Source organism: Papio anubis, chromosome 9 (assembly GCF_008728515.1).
Source record: "Papio anubis isolate 15944 chromosome 9, Panubis1.0, whole genome shotgun sequence".
Lineage (NCBI taxonomy): Eukaryota > Metazoa > Chordata > Mammalia > Primates > Cercopithecidae > Papio > Papio anubis.
In genome coordinates, this window is record NC_044984.1 from 96,389,162 (window position 1) to 96,408,258 (window position 19,097).

Sequence of the window (19,097 nt, forward strand, 5' to 3'; positions counted from 1 at the left end):
AGTCTGTTGGGAACATGTGAGCAAGTTTGATTTGGGGGCTGTCTATATTATCTCAGGACCCCAGGAGGTCATGGCTTCTAAGAAAAAAGAGAATTTTGCTAATGGTAGCATGAATATAATATTGAGAACCCTTGCAATAGTTCCATATTCTCCCAGGTACTTACCACCAAGGTTGGGGAGCAATGACCCAGGGTTACATGAAAATTATGTATACATAAAAATACATCTTAGTTATTGTGTTAGGTGAGTATAACCATGGGAAGAGAGAGGTCAAAAACACTGACAGAATTCCGGAATTGTTCCATTTTCTTGGGGTTTAACGTATTTGTGGGTTAAGTCTAGGATGAGGTGAGACTTCTGAAGCAGCTGTCTATATAACCACATCCTGTACTTGCTCAAAATCAAGTGCCAGGAAAATCGTATTAGCCAATCCAATATTAGAGCTCTACAGATTTCAGGTGAGGGGTACTACCACAGATGTTCTCTTGGAATAGGCAGTTTGGAGAGAAATGCATTATTAGCTGTTCACAACACAGCTTGAGGTGCTAGTGTCCAAATCTCAGGAGAATCAGCCCTACAGAACATTTGGCAAAGTATTTAAAATTCCAGAAAGTCTAATACTTAATGAATTTTTTTTTTTTTTTGTAGGCTGGAAACCAAAATGAGCTATTACACAGTTACAATAAAATATATCAAGTTATTCTATTTGTAATAAACACCTAGTTTTATTATTAGTGGAAGAAAGTACTAGCAATTAACCAAAGAAACATTAAGATGGTAGAAAGAAGTTCATTAAAAAGTAACTTATATTGGTCTGATTTAAACTTAATGTCAACTAAGACTACTATGGTAAGAAGTGACTTACTAAGTCAAAATGAACCAAAATGAACTTATTTGGTTATGCAGTTTCCACCTTTCCATCTTCTTTATCACTATGGTATAATTTATCATTAGTTGCGTCTGGCTTACTTTAGAGGTCAGTTGTCTGGAACTTACTTCCTTTTATGCTGTCTCAAAAACAAAGATTTCCTAAAACAGTATTAGAAAGCTCTTACTTGAGATGGTTGCAAAGATTAACCTTAATTTTGGCCAGGGTTTAATCCTGTCTGAATTTGGCTCAATTATAGGACAACAGCTGTGTTTATAAGATCAAAGTTTTATGTTTAACCACCATTAGAAGCACAGATACCAGCAGCATTTATTGTCTTTTACTTCATAGAAACAGAAACTCAACTCATTATAGCATTATAAATGAAGTTGGTAGAAATGAATATTTCATAAATCTTTAAGTCAAATTGTTTGTAAAGGCTGAGAAACCCGGTGGTCTCCCCATTACTTACTATTTTTCATGTGGATTTTATAAGCTTACATTGTGTTACAAGTCCCAAGGTAGAGTATCCTGTTAGAAATTAGTTTAAAAGGCAAATAGCTGTATAACAAAGACATGTTACACAGAAATAAGCTGATCCAAGGAAATTTTCAGACAAACAAACGTCACTTGACCCTATATAAGGACAATTTTTTAAATTAAAGTAGTTCAAAGAACAGATGAAAATGTCAGAAAGTAGATTAAATGCTTTTGATTTTCCATGAAATCTGTGCCCAATGCATGCAAAAGGAAGTGCTTATGAGTTTGAGTAATGGATATATCATAACGTGTGTTTTTTAGCTTTTGTGAAATGAGATCTTCAAAGCTGATACACTAATTATTTTGTTGTGTTACTGTGATTAGGTAACAAATGGTTGCTATAAATTAAAATCATGTTAATAAAAAAATTCTACCTACATTTTAAAGGGCATTATTTCTTTAAATGTATAATCAGAAAAAAATGTTAATTGTTTTGAAATTCTTTTCAAATGCCTGTTAAATGTTTTTCAATCAGCAAGGTGTTAAAATTAAAGAAGCAGAGTGTTCTCTCCTGTCCTTGCTGCTGAGCACACAGTTTGATAAAGATATATCGGAACACAATGCTGCTTCTGAGGACTTGACCAAGCTCTCATGAGGAATATGTGGAAATGGATCATAATTATCATTTTTATTTGGCAAATTTTATTTAGGCTCAGAGCTAAGGCTATTATTACTTGTATGGTATAAAGTTGGATTAAACTGAGTTTAACTTTTTGAGGTATAGAAAAACATGGAAAATAGTCTAGAGTGACTACTTTTTCTCTCCTAAAAACTATTAAAATCAGTCTTGGGCACAATACTGCCTCATAACTTCCCAATCAGCGTTTCTGGGACAATGTCAGATTTTAGACAATTACAGAAAACCAGGCACAAATGTGCAAACCAGATTTCAATTTCTTCTTCACTGACATGAGATTTAAAACAGCAACAGAAACATTTCTAGGTCAGTGTCAATATGTAGTCACAAATTACCAAAGTAAGAAACAAATTGGAGTGCATGGGTGTGTGATTTTGTGTTTTGGCATGGGAGAGATACTGAAATACTCACAACGTAGAAGCCAAATCATAAAAATGAAATGGGACTTATGATCCCATCATTCTGAAAAATGTAGGATTTAGCTCTGACATCTTGCAGATTTGTGATATCCTGACTTTTGCTTCAATAGTCCTAAATAATACAAGTTTTAGAACATAAGTACAACTTTTTTCACTTTGATGTTTTAAGTGAAGCAATCCTGAGGAAAACTTAAATTTCAACAGAAGAAAAACACTCTTGGATATATTTACAAACAAACATGGAAAAACTAAAACTGGGACATACAATGTGAAATATCTCATGTTATCATCAGGAATTAGAAGTGATGACCAATAACTAATTCTCATAAATGCTTCCTCGTGTCTTAGTCTAATTTAAACATATTTCGAAGAACAAAGTTTACTAAGAAAAAAAATTATACGATTTAAAAATAATCAAACACAATAAAATTTAACAACAAAGTATAAGTTGGAACATGGTCCTGTAGCCTACTATTAAGATCTAAAGAAAGAAAAAGAGGTTAGAGTTCTCAATGCTTACACAGGATAAAGTACATTTCATTTCTGAAACTAACAGGTGAAGGCAACCCTCTCATTTCTTGAGAATGTCTTATCTTACAGTCACTATATTAGTCCACAAATGGAATCACCATTTTCTTCTCTTTGAGGATAACATTTCCTGCCTCTTTTTGGCATAACAGTATACAATCATCATGAGTTATCTTTTTCCAACACAGCTTCCCCTACTAAAATACAGAAGTTCTATTGGGTTTTTTTTTTTTTTTTTTTTTTTTTTTGAGATGGAGTCTCGCTCTGTCACCCAGGCTAGAGTGCAGTGGTGTGATCTTGGCTCACCACCACATCTGCCTCCAGGGTTCAAGCAATTCTCCTGCCTCAGCCTCCCAAGTAGCTGGGACCACAAGCATGCACCACCATGTCTGGCTAATTTTGTTTTTGTATTTTCAGTAGAGGTGGGGTTTCACCATGGTGGCCAGGCCGGTTTTGAACTTCTGACCTCAAGTGATCTGCCCGCCTCGGCCTCCCAAAGTGTTGGGATTACAGGCATGAGCCACCATGCCCAGACCTACTGGGTAATTTTATCAGACAACTTTTATATTTTGGTTAAACCCTTATTCCAGAGAATCCATTTCTTATACACCCAAGCCCAACATAATCATCTCCCTAATTTCCATCCCTAAATAAAACCCACCCACTTCATACATCAATTTTTCTAAGTATATGACAACAATTTTTGAATACACTGGCCTTAGAGGTGACTTTTTTATTTCTTGGACACATCCTGAAATGACAAATTCTTATAAGAATCACTATTGATAGCCCTTTGGCTATCCTGATGCTTTTAGGAATCCTTGCCCCATCACAGAGAGTCTTAAAGAGAACCATGTCAAAATTCCTTGCTCTTTGCTTTTTACTTTGTTAGTTCAAAATCTTATTATGAAGGGGTAAACAAAACCATTTATATCATTTGGTTATAATACTTAACTGTATTAAAAAAATTAGGAAATTGCTATGAAATTTTTCATCTGTACTTTAAAGCATGTAAAAGTTGAACCCAAACATCTACATATTATAAAATTTCACCGAATTCTTTCTTTTAATTACCTGGAACATTCTCCTATCTCTTAAAAATATCATGTTCTTGATTCTATAATTATTTTAAGACACCTTACGAATAGAAAACTGCAGTAAAAAATATTTACTGGCATTAAACATAAATCTCTAAAACCTCAAAAATAAGACCTACTCATCTCTGAAATAAATAATTTCTATACATCTCTGAACCGTGTGACAGACACATACTAGGTACTTTCATTCACCTTTATTTAATCTTCACAGCAACTCCACAAAACAATGATTTCTACGGGTACTTTACAAGAGGAAGTGAAGCTTCAAAGAGGGTATTAACTTGCAGGAATGGGCAGTTTGTCAAAATGTATTGAATTCTGTATGTGACTGACAAGCAGAACCATAATTTTATATCCTTCTGACTGTACCATGATGTATCCCCAAAATGTGATACAGCTGTCTTAGATAATGTTGATTTTAATGATCTTTGAGAGGGTGAACATGGTTCCATTGCCAATAGGTCCCATCTCAAAAACACTTAAGTTTCTAGGTAAGAACAGTGAAGATTCATAAAAAGGAGGCTGTTAAAGGGATACACTAGAAGTCATTTTGATCCCATATACCACATGTTCTAAGACTCTTAAAACACCTAGTCCAAAGGAATCTGCATATAATAAACAGGGTTAAGTAATATAATTACATATTTAAGAAACTGAAAACCATTTTTTACATTGAGTATACACACACACACGCACACACATATATATATATATACACACACACACACACTCAACAACCACTTCCGGAGTACCCTAAGATATTTTTTTCTCCTTTGATTTTTTTTTTTCTTTTGAGATAGTCTTGCTCTGTCGCCCAGGCTGCAGTGAAGTGGCACGATCTTGGCTCACCGTAACCTCTGCCTTCCAGGTTCAAGTGATTCTCCTGCCTCAGTCTTCCAAACCATGCTTGGCTAATTTTTTAATTTTTATTTTTTTAGTAGAGATAGGGTTTCACCATGTTGGCCAGGTTGGTCTTGAACTCCTGCCCTCAAGTGATCCACTCCCTTCGGCCTCCCAAAGAGTTGGGATTACAAGTGTGAGCCATTGCACCTGGCCTTTTTTTCTCTTGATAAATGTGTCCCTGAGAATTAGAAAAACAGCATACACTCAAAGTACAGAAAATAGGTACACTTTAAATATTTCTTTTCTGACAAACTCAAAAGCATTATTTTTCCTTGGTCATCTCTTCTCTGGAGGTCAGTTGCTGAATCAATATATGATTTTATAAGATTATTAAAAACAAAATATATATATACACACACACACACAGAGTAGAAAATAATTTTTCAAATCATTCACATTTTATTTAATAAAAGCAACTAAGACATTTTCTAAAGTATATGGTATATTTGATATAAAAATTCTTCAAAATATGTACTATAGAAATTCTTCAAAATATGTACTAAAAATACAAAGTTTGTGAATCTAAGGTACAAAGAAAACTTTATACTTCAGTCACCCAAAACAACAGCTTGTGGTCTCCTCCAATTACACACAGAGGGAGAGTTCGATGCCAGGACAGGCCAGATCCAACAGCTACAGAACCCATGAGGATGGGCTATAAAATATGTGAAGAATTAAAGAAGCACAGTAAGTCCCCAAAATTAATAAATAAAAATGACTTGCAAAAATACAAAATGCATTGATAATTTATCTTTGTAGCAGAAACAAAATTTAAAAATATGCCCCCTTACAGGTGAAATACACATTATTGATATGCAGCTGGAACATGGGATACAATCCATGTATGAATAACTGGTACAATCCAGACTCCATTTTTGCAGTCTACACCAACCAAACAAGCAAAATTAATGTATTTAAATAAAGAAGAAAATATAAAAGTGACAGAAGAATAAAAAGCTTCTTACATGAATATTGGCCAAAAAAACCTGTTGTCACTGGTAATGCAAACATCAAAAAAAAAAAAAAAAACAACACACACACACACACACACACACACACATAAAGAACAAAAACAAATGAACCACCTTTTCTTGCAATTTAAGCAGATAACAAACATAAATGTCTTTAGTTAACAAATTACAAATTTGGGGCTATGAGTGGAAAAGTCAAAAACACAAATTAAGAAAAGCACATATGTTATAAAACATTTCCACATTACCTGAGGGTGTCCTAAATGATGAATTTGAAACTGGCTTGCCATTTTGCCAGGATAACCAGTGGTTGCAAACAGATTTTCACTAATTGTGGACCACCTGTGAAACAAGGACGCATAAAATTAAGTATTGTATCCTATAGACAACGACAAGCTTTTCTAAAGCGGGTTTTTTCTTTTTCTTTTTTTTAAGAGACAGAGTCTTGCTCTGTCACCCAGGCTGGAGTGCAGAAGTGCTAACAAAACTCACTGTAGCCTCAAATTCCTGGGCTCAAGTGATCTTCCCACCTCAGACTCCCTAGCAGTTGGGACTACAGGTGTGTACCATGATGCCCAGGTAAGTTTTAATTTTTTTTTTTTTTTTGGTAGAAATCGGGTCTTGCTATCTTGCCCAGGTAGATCTCAAAGTCCTGGCCTCAAGTGATCCTCCTGCCTTGGTCTCCTGAAGTGCTGGGATTATAGGTGTGAGCCATAGCACCTAGCCAGAAACAGGTTTCTTTTTGTATAAAACCAGTGATTTTAATAATGCTAAATTTGTTAATGTGTCTTTACAATTAGACTGGGAATTCGAGGAAAATATTCCATAAATATTTTCTCATACTTTTAAGTATTTATGAAGTGCTTATTTTGTGTCATTTCATTAAGTTCCAAAGTCACACAAGGTTAATACAATCCTTTTTTTCACAACCAAAGGGGTAACAGTGTGGTAGAAGACACAAATAAGGTATCAAATACGACAGTCATTCTGCCCATTTTCTATGCTAACTGAACCCCAACTTTGTTCAGGGCACAGTGTGTCCAACCCTAGGGGATTAGACATAATTAGTTTAAGGCAGTCATAGCAATCTCCCATAAAAGGAGAGGGTTCCTTCTTCTCCTCTTACTTTTTTTTTGTTTAATTCTTTGGCAAATGGAGTACATCTCTTATGCCTGGAACTCTCATAGCCATCTTGTGACTATGAAGCAACAAGTCCCAAATCCTTGCCATTGAGAATAGCAGAGGGAAAGGATGAAAAGGGTCTGAGCTCTTGATGACAGTGATGAGCTGCTAAACAAGCCCTGAGACTACCTCCTCTAGACTTATAAGTACCATAGCTCATTGATTTTAAAAATGATGTATACTCGCTCATTGGTGTATATTTGTTCACACATCTCTGAAGTCAGGATATCTCTTATGATCCACGGCATTCTTACATTTAGTCGAATGTATTTTATTCTCAACAATGGTATCTCTAAGTTCTACAACTTTATTGAGGATATTTTATATCCCCAATATATTGGAATATAGCATATAATAAAATTTCACTGGTTTTAGTCTCTCATTTAGTTTTGCTGTTCCTTAAAAAGCAGAAATAATAGCTTAATGACCACACGATACAATGGAGTATTATGAAAAAGAACAAGGTAGACATGTATGTTAAGTGAAAAGCAAAAACACATCGCAGAGATATACTATCTAGCATGGTTTCATTTAACACACAATAATAAAGTTTATATACATGAATATGGGCTCCCCTACATTTACATCCTTAACAGCACAGAACAATCAGGAAGCATAATATATTCCAAATTGTTGGGGTGGTAGTGGTGGAGTGGTTACATGTTTTTCTGTGTAAAGAAAATATTTGGAAAACAAATCAACTCCTTGTCTAGACCAAAAGACACAATCGATGACTTAGTTGTAATCAGGGAAAAAAAAAACTCAGTGCAAAGAAGAGAACTACAAAAGTATCCCAGTGGTGGCACAGCACGACATCAAAAGATCAAATCACAGCTCTGACAAAAATGGTACATTACCTGAATAAGCAGGCTCGATCCATGTGAACAGGTCTCTTATTTTGAGGATAACTAAAAGATAATATTTTGCATTTTATGAATTATGTGTTAGACTCAAGTGGGTGAACTTAAGGTTTAAACGGTATCTTCTCTTTATAGGACAGAATGTCCAATGTGTTTACACTATAATAAATCCTAAACAAGCAATCAGTTAAAACAGATGAAATACAACAAAGACATGACTTAGAACCACTGCAGAGAACCATCATGCAACAGGGTCGGTGTTTTTCTTATTTTCCAATATAAGTAAACATTGCACAGATCCAAGATTTCCTCTTTTGCACTGTCCTTTCTGGGTTACTCCCAGAGTAAATCTGGATAGCAACTTTATGTTATGTAAAAATCCATAGCTCTGGCCTTCTATAGGAGAGACTTGTTTTCGCTTGACAGTGTAGTCTCAGGTATAACAGGATGGACGAGTGGATCATTTAGCAATAGTTACTGCCTTTTTTTTTTTTCTGTAATGGACAAACATATCAAGAAAGTACCTGGACCGAGTAATATCCCAAATTAACCAATCATTTCCTGCAACGGCTCCAACTTTGAAGGTGTTTTTTAAGCACCAGTGTGCTGACATTAATGGCACTTGTTCTGATTCAAGAGATAAAATAGCCTGTTGGGCCAAAAGATCATAAAATCGGATTGTTCCATTCTTCTCTGCAACCATTAGCTGTAAGACAGAAAAATAAAAAGAAACTCAATCACTTATCTCACTAACTATACCTGAAGTATCAGCAGAGATTCACTGTTGTACAGTAAAATGTAAACACTTGCAATATACAGGTTGAGCATTCCTCATCTGAAAATCTGCAATGCTCCAAAAACGAAAACTTTTTGAGTGCCAACATGATGCCACAAGTGAAAAATTCCACATATAAGCACTTAACACAAACTTTGTTTCATGCACAAAATTATTTTAAAAAGTTATATAAAATTATCTTCAGGTCATGTGTATAAGGTATACAGGAAACATAAGCGAATATCAAGACTTGGCTCCCATTCCCAAGATTTCTCATGTATATGCAAATATTACAAAATGCAAAAAATTCCAAAATCTGAAACCCTTCTAGTTCCAAGAATGTCAGATAAGGATCTTCAACCTATATTACAGATGGCAGATCAAATATAAAGGAAGTAAGAGGCTATGTAAAAATCTCCACAGAATATAAAAAACCTTAGAGAAAACTGGCAAGATAAACGATTCAAGATTTGGCTGGGTGTGGTGGCTCACACCTGTAATCCCAGCACTTTGGGAGGCTGAGGCTGGCAGATCACTTGAGGTCAGGAGTTTGAGATCAGCCTAGCCAACATGGTGAAACCCCGCCTACACTAAAAAAAAAAAAAAAAAAAAAAAAAAATAGCTGGGTGTGGTGGCACAAGTCTGGCACAATCCTAGCTACTAAAGAGGCTGAGGCGGGAGAACTGCTTGAACCCGGGAGGCAGAGGTTGCAGTGAGCCGAGATCGCGCCACAGCACTCCAGCCGGGGCAACAAGAGCGAAACTCCATCTTTTTTTTTTTTTTTTTTTTTAAAAGAAGGTTCGAGATTTGGTAGAATTTTAAGTGATGATGTATGGTCACTAAGAAGAGATCAATTTAACAATTCCTTCTGCGAAAAGTTACTTTTAAGTAAGTTAGTTATGTTGTCTAGAAAGAATACCTAAGTATGTATCTCTCAAGAGAGACAGACATTTATGTGTTACGCATACTTACGCAACTCAAGTTTGTTTCTAGAATGGAAGGCAGGGCAGCAGAGTTAAAGAGCACAGACAGGCCGCTTCCTTCACTTATAAGCTGAGTGACTGCCATGTGACTGGCAGCTTTCTCATTTCTAAAATGGAGATGGGAGGATAAGAATGGCTACAGGATTGTTGTGATTATTAAATAGTAATGTGTGTAAAGTACCTCAATGTAATGCTTGACAAATAGTAGCCACCCACTCAAAAAATAGTAGCTATTACTTCACTATTTCCTTTATTCTAAGATACCATTGACTTAAGATGTTTAATACATTGATAAGTTTTATGTGTGAAATACTTTATCAAATGCACAAATTAATTATAATGTGAATTCCAATTTTACAAAATAATAAAATGTGAAAAAATTTTTCTTAATCTCAAGGAAGCATGGCATTGGTATACCCATTTGTGGGAGATAAGGTATGAGATTGCTATAAGTATCTAAGTGCATGAATAGTTGATGCCTGAATAAAATGCTTTTCCACTCTCTACATCTCTGTAAAGTTCTTACTTTTAAACAGTGTTCTTTTAATTCTGGTTCTATTTAGTTGAAAAATCCTTGAGGGTGTAAAGTAGTAGGGGTGGATTGGTAAGAATGTGGGATTTGGCATCAAAAATCCTAAGCTGTACCATTTAATCTGTTGAGTAACCTGGAGTTAGCTTTCCTATCTGTAAAATGGAGGATAATTATATCAGAGTCAAAAAGTTACTGTATGGCTAAAATGTGATTGTTCTTTAAGAATGTACTTTTGTACTTTCCTAAACACATAAAACATCATTTATTCTACTATTCATCTAACAGGCTTTTACTGAGCATCTATTTTATACACACATACGGATAGTCAATTATTCAGGGTAGTTTGTTGTTATAAAGTTGCTGCAAACACTCAATTAGTGAATACTGAACCATTAGAGAAATACACAGTTAGGTTCCCTGCCAGCCTGTGGTCACAACCTTTTTGATGACTGATCAATATGTAGCTTTTAAAAATTGTGTTTCTTTTTAAAGATATCTTAATATATACTGATTCACTAATATAGACCTCACCATGAACAGCGCTATAACTCATGCCTAAACAAACCTTACCTAACATATTTATTTTCTTCATAAGGCACATCACAGCCTTCTTGCACTTAGAACACTAGACAGCACTACATTACTGTGCTTGGGGATGATTTTACACAGCAAAATTTTACACAGTAAAATTACCCACAAAAAGTACAAAAATGTTAAAAAATGTGGCACTAAACTGATGAGGAAAAGACACCTATTTACAGTATGAAAGCTAAAATAAGAAGCCAGAGCTCACCTTGTTCAACCTAAGCTGAGCAAGTGCACATAAGCTGACTCAAACCTTTTGTTGTTCTGTGCTCCCTGCGTATGTCTGTGACTAAGGAAGTGCTTTGAGTATTGATTTTGGGGTTACAAATAAAGTTTAGTGAGGAGGGAAATTCAAATATGCAAAATCTGTGAATAATGAAGATCTACTATATACAAACATACACAAAACACTATATTAATTCCAACAGAAGTCAAAGATAAAGGACATATTCCTTGATCTCAAGAAACTTTCTATCTAGAAAAGAGAATTATGAAAAAATCGGACAATAATTTAAGGCAAAATGCTCTAGAGTACAAAAAGGAATTATTCCAGAATACAGACAAGGTTTGGAATTACAGTATTCTTAGAAGAAGTGGAATTTGAAATTATTTTTATTAGCCAGGCGAGGTGGCAAGTGCTTGTAGTCCCAGACACTCAGGAGGCTGAGGCAGGAGGATCACCTGGGCCTGGGAAATAGAAACTGCAGTGAACTATGCTGCCTCCAGCTTGGGCCACAGAGTGAGACCCTGCCTCAAAAACAAAACAAACAGAAAACAGAAATGATTCTTTAAGAACAGGCAAATGTTAAGATAATACTAATGCTACTAACAATAAATACAATGAAGTCAATGACAAACATACAACAAAAACAAGTACAACACTGAGGTGAGAGCTTTACATGTCTGCTTTATTTAATCCCCTAAGCTACTGTATGAGGAAACTACTATTGTTAATCCCATTTTTCAGATGAGACTGTGGCTCAAAGTGATTCATGTGATTTGTTCAAGGTATCAACCCTAGCCCATGATGGAGCCTGGATTTGAATTCAAGTCTGTTTAACTACAGTGCACACATGTTCCTTGCTACAAGGCTAGGCTGCTGAAGACTGGTGAGTGGTCTAGTGTGCTATAGTCTGGAGTGGGGAAGGATCAGAAAAGGTAAGAGAACGAGGAAGATTTACCAAGACCTAGTAAAAATATTTGATATTTTGAGAGTGACTTGAAAGATCTTGCGAATTTCAGGTATGACTTATGGACTATGGAAGGGCTAAGACTACCTGAGCCTGGTCCGAAGGTACTAGGAGCAGTAAAGCATGGTAAGCAGGTGTGCAGCCTCTATAGCCAGACTGCTTGGATGGGGCCCAGCTCCGCCTTCAGGAGCTGTAAGATCTTGGGCAAACTGCTTACCTTTCTGTGTTTCAGGTTCTTATCACTAAGAAGGGACTAATAAGAGTATCTACTTGATAGGACTATTGGGAGAACGGCAGGAGTTAGTAAATATAAAGCACTTAGAACTGTTTTGGCACAAAGCAGGCACTCAACAAACACTGGCTATTATAGGTTAAAGTCAAATTAAAAACTCACTTCTAACACAAAATTTTTGTTATTTGCTGTCTGCATAACTGTGCTCAATTATGACAATAAATCTTTTTTTGGGTGAAAGAACAGATAGGGTAGAAAAACTAAGTGAGTTTGGGAGTAGCTGAATCTAAAAATGGCACATGGGGATTTTTTCCTTTAGGAATTTTCAGAACTATAAACAACACCATGCACTGTGAATTTCCAAGGGGGAAATACTTTAAGTGGCATAGAACATTGTCATATTTGAACCAGATTGAGTTCAAATCTGTCACTGTGTGACTTTGGGCAAAATGCTTTACCTTTTGGTGCTTCGGTTTTCTCATCTACAAAACAGAATACTAGTACTGTCCCTGTAGTGTTTTGTGGGGATTAAATGAGAATACATGTCAAGTACTTAGTACAGTTCCTGGCAAACAGGAAGCATTCAACAAATGTTAAATCTATTTCATTTAGCTATTTTTTTTTTTTGAGACAGAGTCTCATTCTGTTGCCCAGGCTGAAGTGCTCACTGTACCCTTGACCTCCCTGGCATGAGCAATCCTCCCACCTAAGCCTCCAGAGTAGCTGAGACTACAGTCAAGCACCACCACACCTGGCTAATGTTTGCATTTTTAGTAGAGATGAGGTTTCACCATGTTGCCCAGGCTGGTCTCCAACTACTGAACTCAAGTGATCCACTTGTCTCGGACTCCCAAAGTGTTGGGATTACTGGTGTGAGCCACTGCTCCCGGCCACATTTAGCTACTCTTTAACCTCTTTTTTCTTAGGGTAGAGACTGAGATGTCCTCAGTCCCAATTATTTGATCCTGTGACATCCTAAATCCTTGGTCCTGTTATTAGTATGCATTGAAATCCTAGCTCCTATTGAGGCTTATTGGATTTGGGAGCTTAGTTTTTGGAGGTCTCTTGACTTTTATATATTTTACTATTAAATTCTAGCCATTTGTTTTGTGTTCTCCTGATTTCATGGTTTTTTTGTGGTTTATATCTCTTGGGATTTTCATAAGCATTCTATGAGATAGGTAATCAAGAACTCATCTCTCTCTTCTCTAGCTGCCTTATTTTCATCAAGGCCAAGCATAAGAGGCCAACAATTCTGGGCTTGCAGAGCACTGAAATGATTGTAGAGCACTGAAAACGAATGGCAGAGCACTGAAAGCGATTGGGCTTGTTACCACTGCAATGATAGTATCAACAATGACCAGTAGCTAAAATTGACTGAGTACTTACTATGTGCTTTTTAAAGGATTTTACACGTTAGCACATTTAATCTTATATATCCATTTTATAAGATGAGGTGAAGACAGTGAGAGAAAGTTTAAGTAACTTGTCAGAGATCACATAGCTAGTAAGTGGTGAAACTGGGATCTGACTCCAGGCAGTTAAATGAAGAATCCACACTCTTAACCACGTCTCTGTATTTCAGGTGTCTGAGTTTAGCAGTGATAGGATGAAACTGATATTCTAAGACTCTTAGTCCAGTAGGCAAGAAGAATCAAAGAGTAAAGAACCACGGACTTTAGAAACAAGCTAAGGCTTGGCAAGTTAGGCGTGAGAACAGAAAGTGGGAGAATGCACCTTAATGAAGAGAAGAATGCTAGAGTTAGTGAAAATGAAGGAAAAATTAAAAGATCTGGAATAGTTTGTGTATAGGGAAAGAAGGAATTAAAGGTAATTTTAGGATTCTGAGTTTATGTGATTTAGAACAGGGACTTTCAAACATTCTGAAGTCATGGAAACATCATAAAAGAAAGGAGATGGGGTAAGGTGAAATTTTAATGATAAGTAGGAGAAAAACAGAAATTAAGTTAAAGCATATGGAAGAAAGATAAAAATAACAGCAAGAAATTAAGCATTAAGATGTAAGTTTTGGGATAGAAGTTATAATAAATGTTCTCATTTGTCATGCAGGTCATAGTTTTTACAAAGCAGTTTATTGTAGTTATATGTGGTGATATTAACATTTTGGTAGAAACTGTGACTGTGTTTTAATTTAAGTAGATTCACTGCTCTTGGGGAGAAATGTAGGCATAAAACAAAATTTAGGAACTGGACTCAGAAATAAACCTATCAATTTAATAAGTTAGAACATTTCACTCATGCACATATGCAGAGTATAATTCTACTGATGAAAAGACTCAATGGGCCTGAAACAAATTTCTATGAAATCCCAGGGTTCAGAGAACACACTTACACACAGTCTGGGGATTATCTCCTCTGTGAAAGCTGTGAGAAGATTTGGTTAATCCTTCTTTATGTCATCATTCTACTTAATAGATTTTTTGATTCTAAAACTTATTTGTGTTGCTGTATTTACATGTTTTTCTTCCTTATACATCAGTATACAACTTAAAAGCAGGGACTTTATTCATTCTTTTATTCCCTATTACAATAAAGGGTACAGTGTAGTGAGAATTAACCCTTGAAGCAATTCACATATGGTGAAAGAAAAGTTGGCAGAGTATAAAGAAAAAGGGAACATATATGCAAAGTTGCTCAAAAGGACTTAGATAATGTGGCTTTAAAAATCAAACTAGCATTGCAAGAAGGAGGTGATCAGCAGTGTAAAACACTGGCTGGAGAATAAGAATGAAGGAAAAGGCCATGGGATGTGTTGAAAATATCCCTGGTACCTTCTGAGAGAATAGTGGAGACTGACTGAGATTACGGTGTTAGGCCAAAGGATGGGAAAAGAAAAAATGAAGTTAAAAGGTACAAGTGATGGATTCAAACATTCAGAAATAAAAGGTGTGATGAAGATAGTTTAAAATTTAAAGGGGAGGTGGAAAAAGGGAATTTTTAAGAGTAAGATCTATGGAGCTGGGAGGCATGAGTTCAAATGCCAATTCTTCCACTTACTAGCTGTGTGACCTTGGATAATTTATTTAATTTCTCTGCACCTTGGTTTCCTTATCTGTAAAATGGGGATAATCACAGTGCCTATCTCATGTTACCATGAGGACTAAATAAGCTAACATAATGAAATGCTGACTATGGACCTGTCATATTTAAGCACTACGTGCTTGTTATGATTAGTGAAACTTATCTTCTCATGCAAACTTGAGGACGGAACAGAGTCGACAGAGAACAAGCATGAAGACGGCCAGTGCGGTGGCTCACAACTGTAGTCCCAGCAATTTGGGAGGCCGAGGAGGGCAGATCGCTTGAGACAAGGAGTTTGAAACTAGCTTGGGTAACATGGTGAAACTCTGTCTCTACAAAAAATACAAAAATTAGCCGGGTGTAGTGGTGCATGCCTGTAGTCCCAGCACCTTGGGAGGCTGAGACAGGAGGATCACCTGAGTCCGGAACACGAAGGTTGCAGTGAATGACGAATGCTAGAGTTACTGGAAATGAAATATCAAGCATGATCCCAAGTTGGCCATGCTTGGTAACTACCAGATTAAAGGTCAGTTGGTTGTGCCACTGCACTCCAGCCTGGGTGACAGCCAGGCTCTGTCTCCCAAAAAAAAAAAGAAGTATGAAGACATTAGAGGACTGTGGGAGTCTAAGGAACTGCCATGAACTTTAGAGAACAGATGAAGAATTAACTTTAAGAAAGATGACTGTAGTAACTTCTCAGATTCTAGGGAAACATACAATAACTACAGTGATGATGAAGAGAAGACACTGGCAAATGAGAGAATTCTTGTTTAATGGCTCCTATCTTCCCAGTGAATCAGCATTAAGGGTAGTTGATAATAAGAACTTGTAGTGTATTTTTAGTGTTTTAGAAAGCTCTATCTTGAATAGGAATTGAACACTACTGTAGCTAAGACAAATTTGCCTTCGTCCACTAATGTTTGTTCACACTAGGGCTCACCAGGGTGGATGATGTAACTTAAAAAAAAAAAAAAAAAACAACTGCCTACTGGGCCAGGTATGGTGGCTCATGCCTGTAGTCCCAGCATTTTGTGAGGCTGATGTGAGTGGATCATCTGAGCTCAGGAGTTTGAGAGCACCCTGGGTAATATGGCAAAACCCCAGCCCTACCAAAAATACAAAAAAATTAGCCAGGTGTGGTGGTACGTGCCTACAGTCCCAGCCATTCAGGAGGCTGAGGTGAGAGGATTGCTTGAGCCTCGGAGGCAGAGGCTGCAATGAGCCAAGATCACACCACTGCACTCCAACCTGGGTGACAGAGAGAGACCCTGTTTAAAAAAACAAAAGCAAAAACAAAAGAAAAACCAAAACAAAAAAAATCCCTGCCTACTGCTACTAGATTGTTGGAACACCAGTTTTTACACTGACATCCACTAAAGATCAGGAAAAGTGTAGTTTGAATAAATGCCAATTATGGATGATGGCTGCCAAATAAAAATCTTAACAATTATAGAGAAACTTCTACAGTACAGGTTTCTAGACTGACCCAAATACATTTTTGCTGATTAGTACAATCCAAATGCATTTGTGCTGATTAGTACCTCTGAGATGGGAAAAATCATTGCTCTTTCTCCTCGATGTATGTGATGTCTTATATCTCTATATGTCTTTTCAATTTGATAAGAGAGTTAAATTATAAACAATAACCTTAAAAGTCTCCTCAGGATGCCAGCATACACTCATGCCAGGAGAATGCAGAACAAAATGAGCTGTTTGCACGCCTTCCAAGTTCCAAATCCTAACAGAAGAATAACAGTATAATGTTAATTGTTCTTGATATATCATTACTAAAAAATTAAATTTCCATGAATTTATTCAAAGCTATTAACTACAGATTATAAGGCAGACATTTGTATTTAATGTATATCTTTTAAAGAAAATTATAACACCACTTTTAAATAATATGAAAGTAGTATGAATAATTTAAATTTTACCATACTCAATCATAGACAAAAGAGTCACACACATTTTCCCTCTAATTAATCTATCACAGCAACACTGTTACATGGTAATCAAATTAAATTATTTATATACTCTTTATTTTGTGGGCAAAATCTTGAGGTTTCTAGGTCACTAATCAGGTTGTCTGACTACTTCAGTAGTCATTTCAATTGACAATAATTACTACTGAGGTGCTTACAAACACACACACACATGCACGCTGAGTATTTTTATTTTCAAAACAACATACAAAGAAGCTAATATGAAGTTATGTAAATGTAGCAACATGGCCATCTTCCATATTGTTTATTCCTTCTACCTTTAGGATTCCAATCCAGTGGCTACTTCCTATTTATACCTTTTGTAATTTGGCTTATTTTTTCAGTTTTCTCTCCCCAAGCTGGCCATGGTTGATGATTAAAGCTGGGGTGAAAGAAGAGGCATTTGGTTCTTGCTGTTCTCTCTTTCCTCAATAGTAACAAATCCACAGTAATAAGGACCAGGTTACCCACCAACATGGCTCTCCACTTCAATTGCTTTATCATCGCAGAGGGAGATCAAGACTCAGAAACCTCAGTCATGGCACTATGTTGTGAAAATGCTATCCCTCACCCACTGCTCATTCTCCATATTCAGCCACTGTTACCTTGCACTGGCACAGAGAGTGGCACAGAGTACAGCAGGTGACAGAAGTCGGTGAGAGGCTGGCAAAGTGCACATACAATTCTGATCCTTAAGAACTGAACTTGACTGAGTGACATGGCTCATGCCTGTAATCCCAGCACTTTGGGAGGCTGAGACAGAAGGATCACTTGAGCCCAGGAGTTCAAGACCAGCCTGGCAAATACAGTGAAACTTCGCCTCTACAAAACATACAAGAATTGGCCAGGCGCAGTGGTGCACACCTGTAGCCCCAGCTATTACTCGGGAGGCTGAAATGGCAGGCTGACGTGGGAGGATTGCTTGAGCACAGGAGGTGGAGGCTGCAGTGTGCCACGTTTGCACCTCTGCACTCCAGCCTGGGTGACAGGGACCCTGTCTCAAAACAACAACAACAGCAACAGCAAAAAACCAACAATAAAAAAAGAACTGAACTCATTCATTGGAATTTTTCTTCTAGGTTTTATAGTTCATATCTCATTAGAGACCAATAAAACAGATTTAGCCAATTTCAGGAATTTATTTTCAATGTGTAGGCAAAAATTTATTTCACAGAAAGCAGAATATATATTGGACAATGCTACTATTCTGTGCCAAAACACATTATTTCAAATATTCTTCTTCCTTGTAGAAATTATTGGGTCTCTGAATATTAAAATATCATAGTTACATATAAATGAACATAGATGTTTTTCAAAATGATTATCTTAATGATTAAACAATTTAGAAGCATACTGTTCTCTTGCCAAATCAATACTTTTCATCTGTATTTATTATACAAGGGAAACAACTACAATTTAATTGAAGAGAGAAATCACATTTAGCAAGGCTTTATGCATCTGTGTTTCACTCCCCACGACGAATTAGATGATTAATTATGGCAACTGATTAAGTATTTCTTCTCTATTGCCTTCTGCAAAATAAAGTGTTGCGCTAGCATGTATTTTACCACTATTGAAATAGTAGGAATTTGTCTTGAAAATTCAGCAAGTTACGTAAGAGGATGGTTTAAAACCTCCATTCTTTTGATCTTATTCTAATATGTATTTGTTTTGTTGGCTATTATATAAATTGAGTAAATACATTCCAAAATATTTCCATGATTTTTTCTTCCAAATGAAGGAAACAAAAGAGGTAGAAAATATGGATAAA

At 36.2% G+C, this 19,097-nt stretch overlaps 1 protein-coding gene across 1 annotated transcript in view; it reads right to left on the reverse strand.

Annotated features, from left to right (window-relative positions):
• Nucleotides 1-4,268: 4,268 nt before the first annotated feature.
• Nucleotides 4,269-19,097, reverse strand: part of NUP37 (nucleoporin 37) — a 47,425-nt gene continuing 32,596 nt past the window's right edge. Inside the window, exons 6-10 of the mRNA XM_003907048.4 lie at nucleotides 16,992-17,082; nucleotides 8,530-8,711; nucleotides 8,003-8,053; nucleotides 6,212-6,305; nucleotides 4,269-5,647 (exon numbers count right to left, since the gene is read on the reverse strand). Coding sequence (XP_003907097.1) covers nucleotides 5,534-5,647; nucleotides 6,212-6,305; nucleotides 8,003-8,053; nucleotides 8,530-8,711; nucleotides 16,992-17,082 — 532 coding nt within the window. The 3' untranslated portion in view covers nucleotides 4,269-5,533. The remainder of the gene's footprint in view (nucleotides 5,648-6,211; nucleotides 6,306-8,002; nucleotides 8,054-8,529; nucleotides 8,712-16,991; nucleotides 17,083-19,097) is intronic.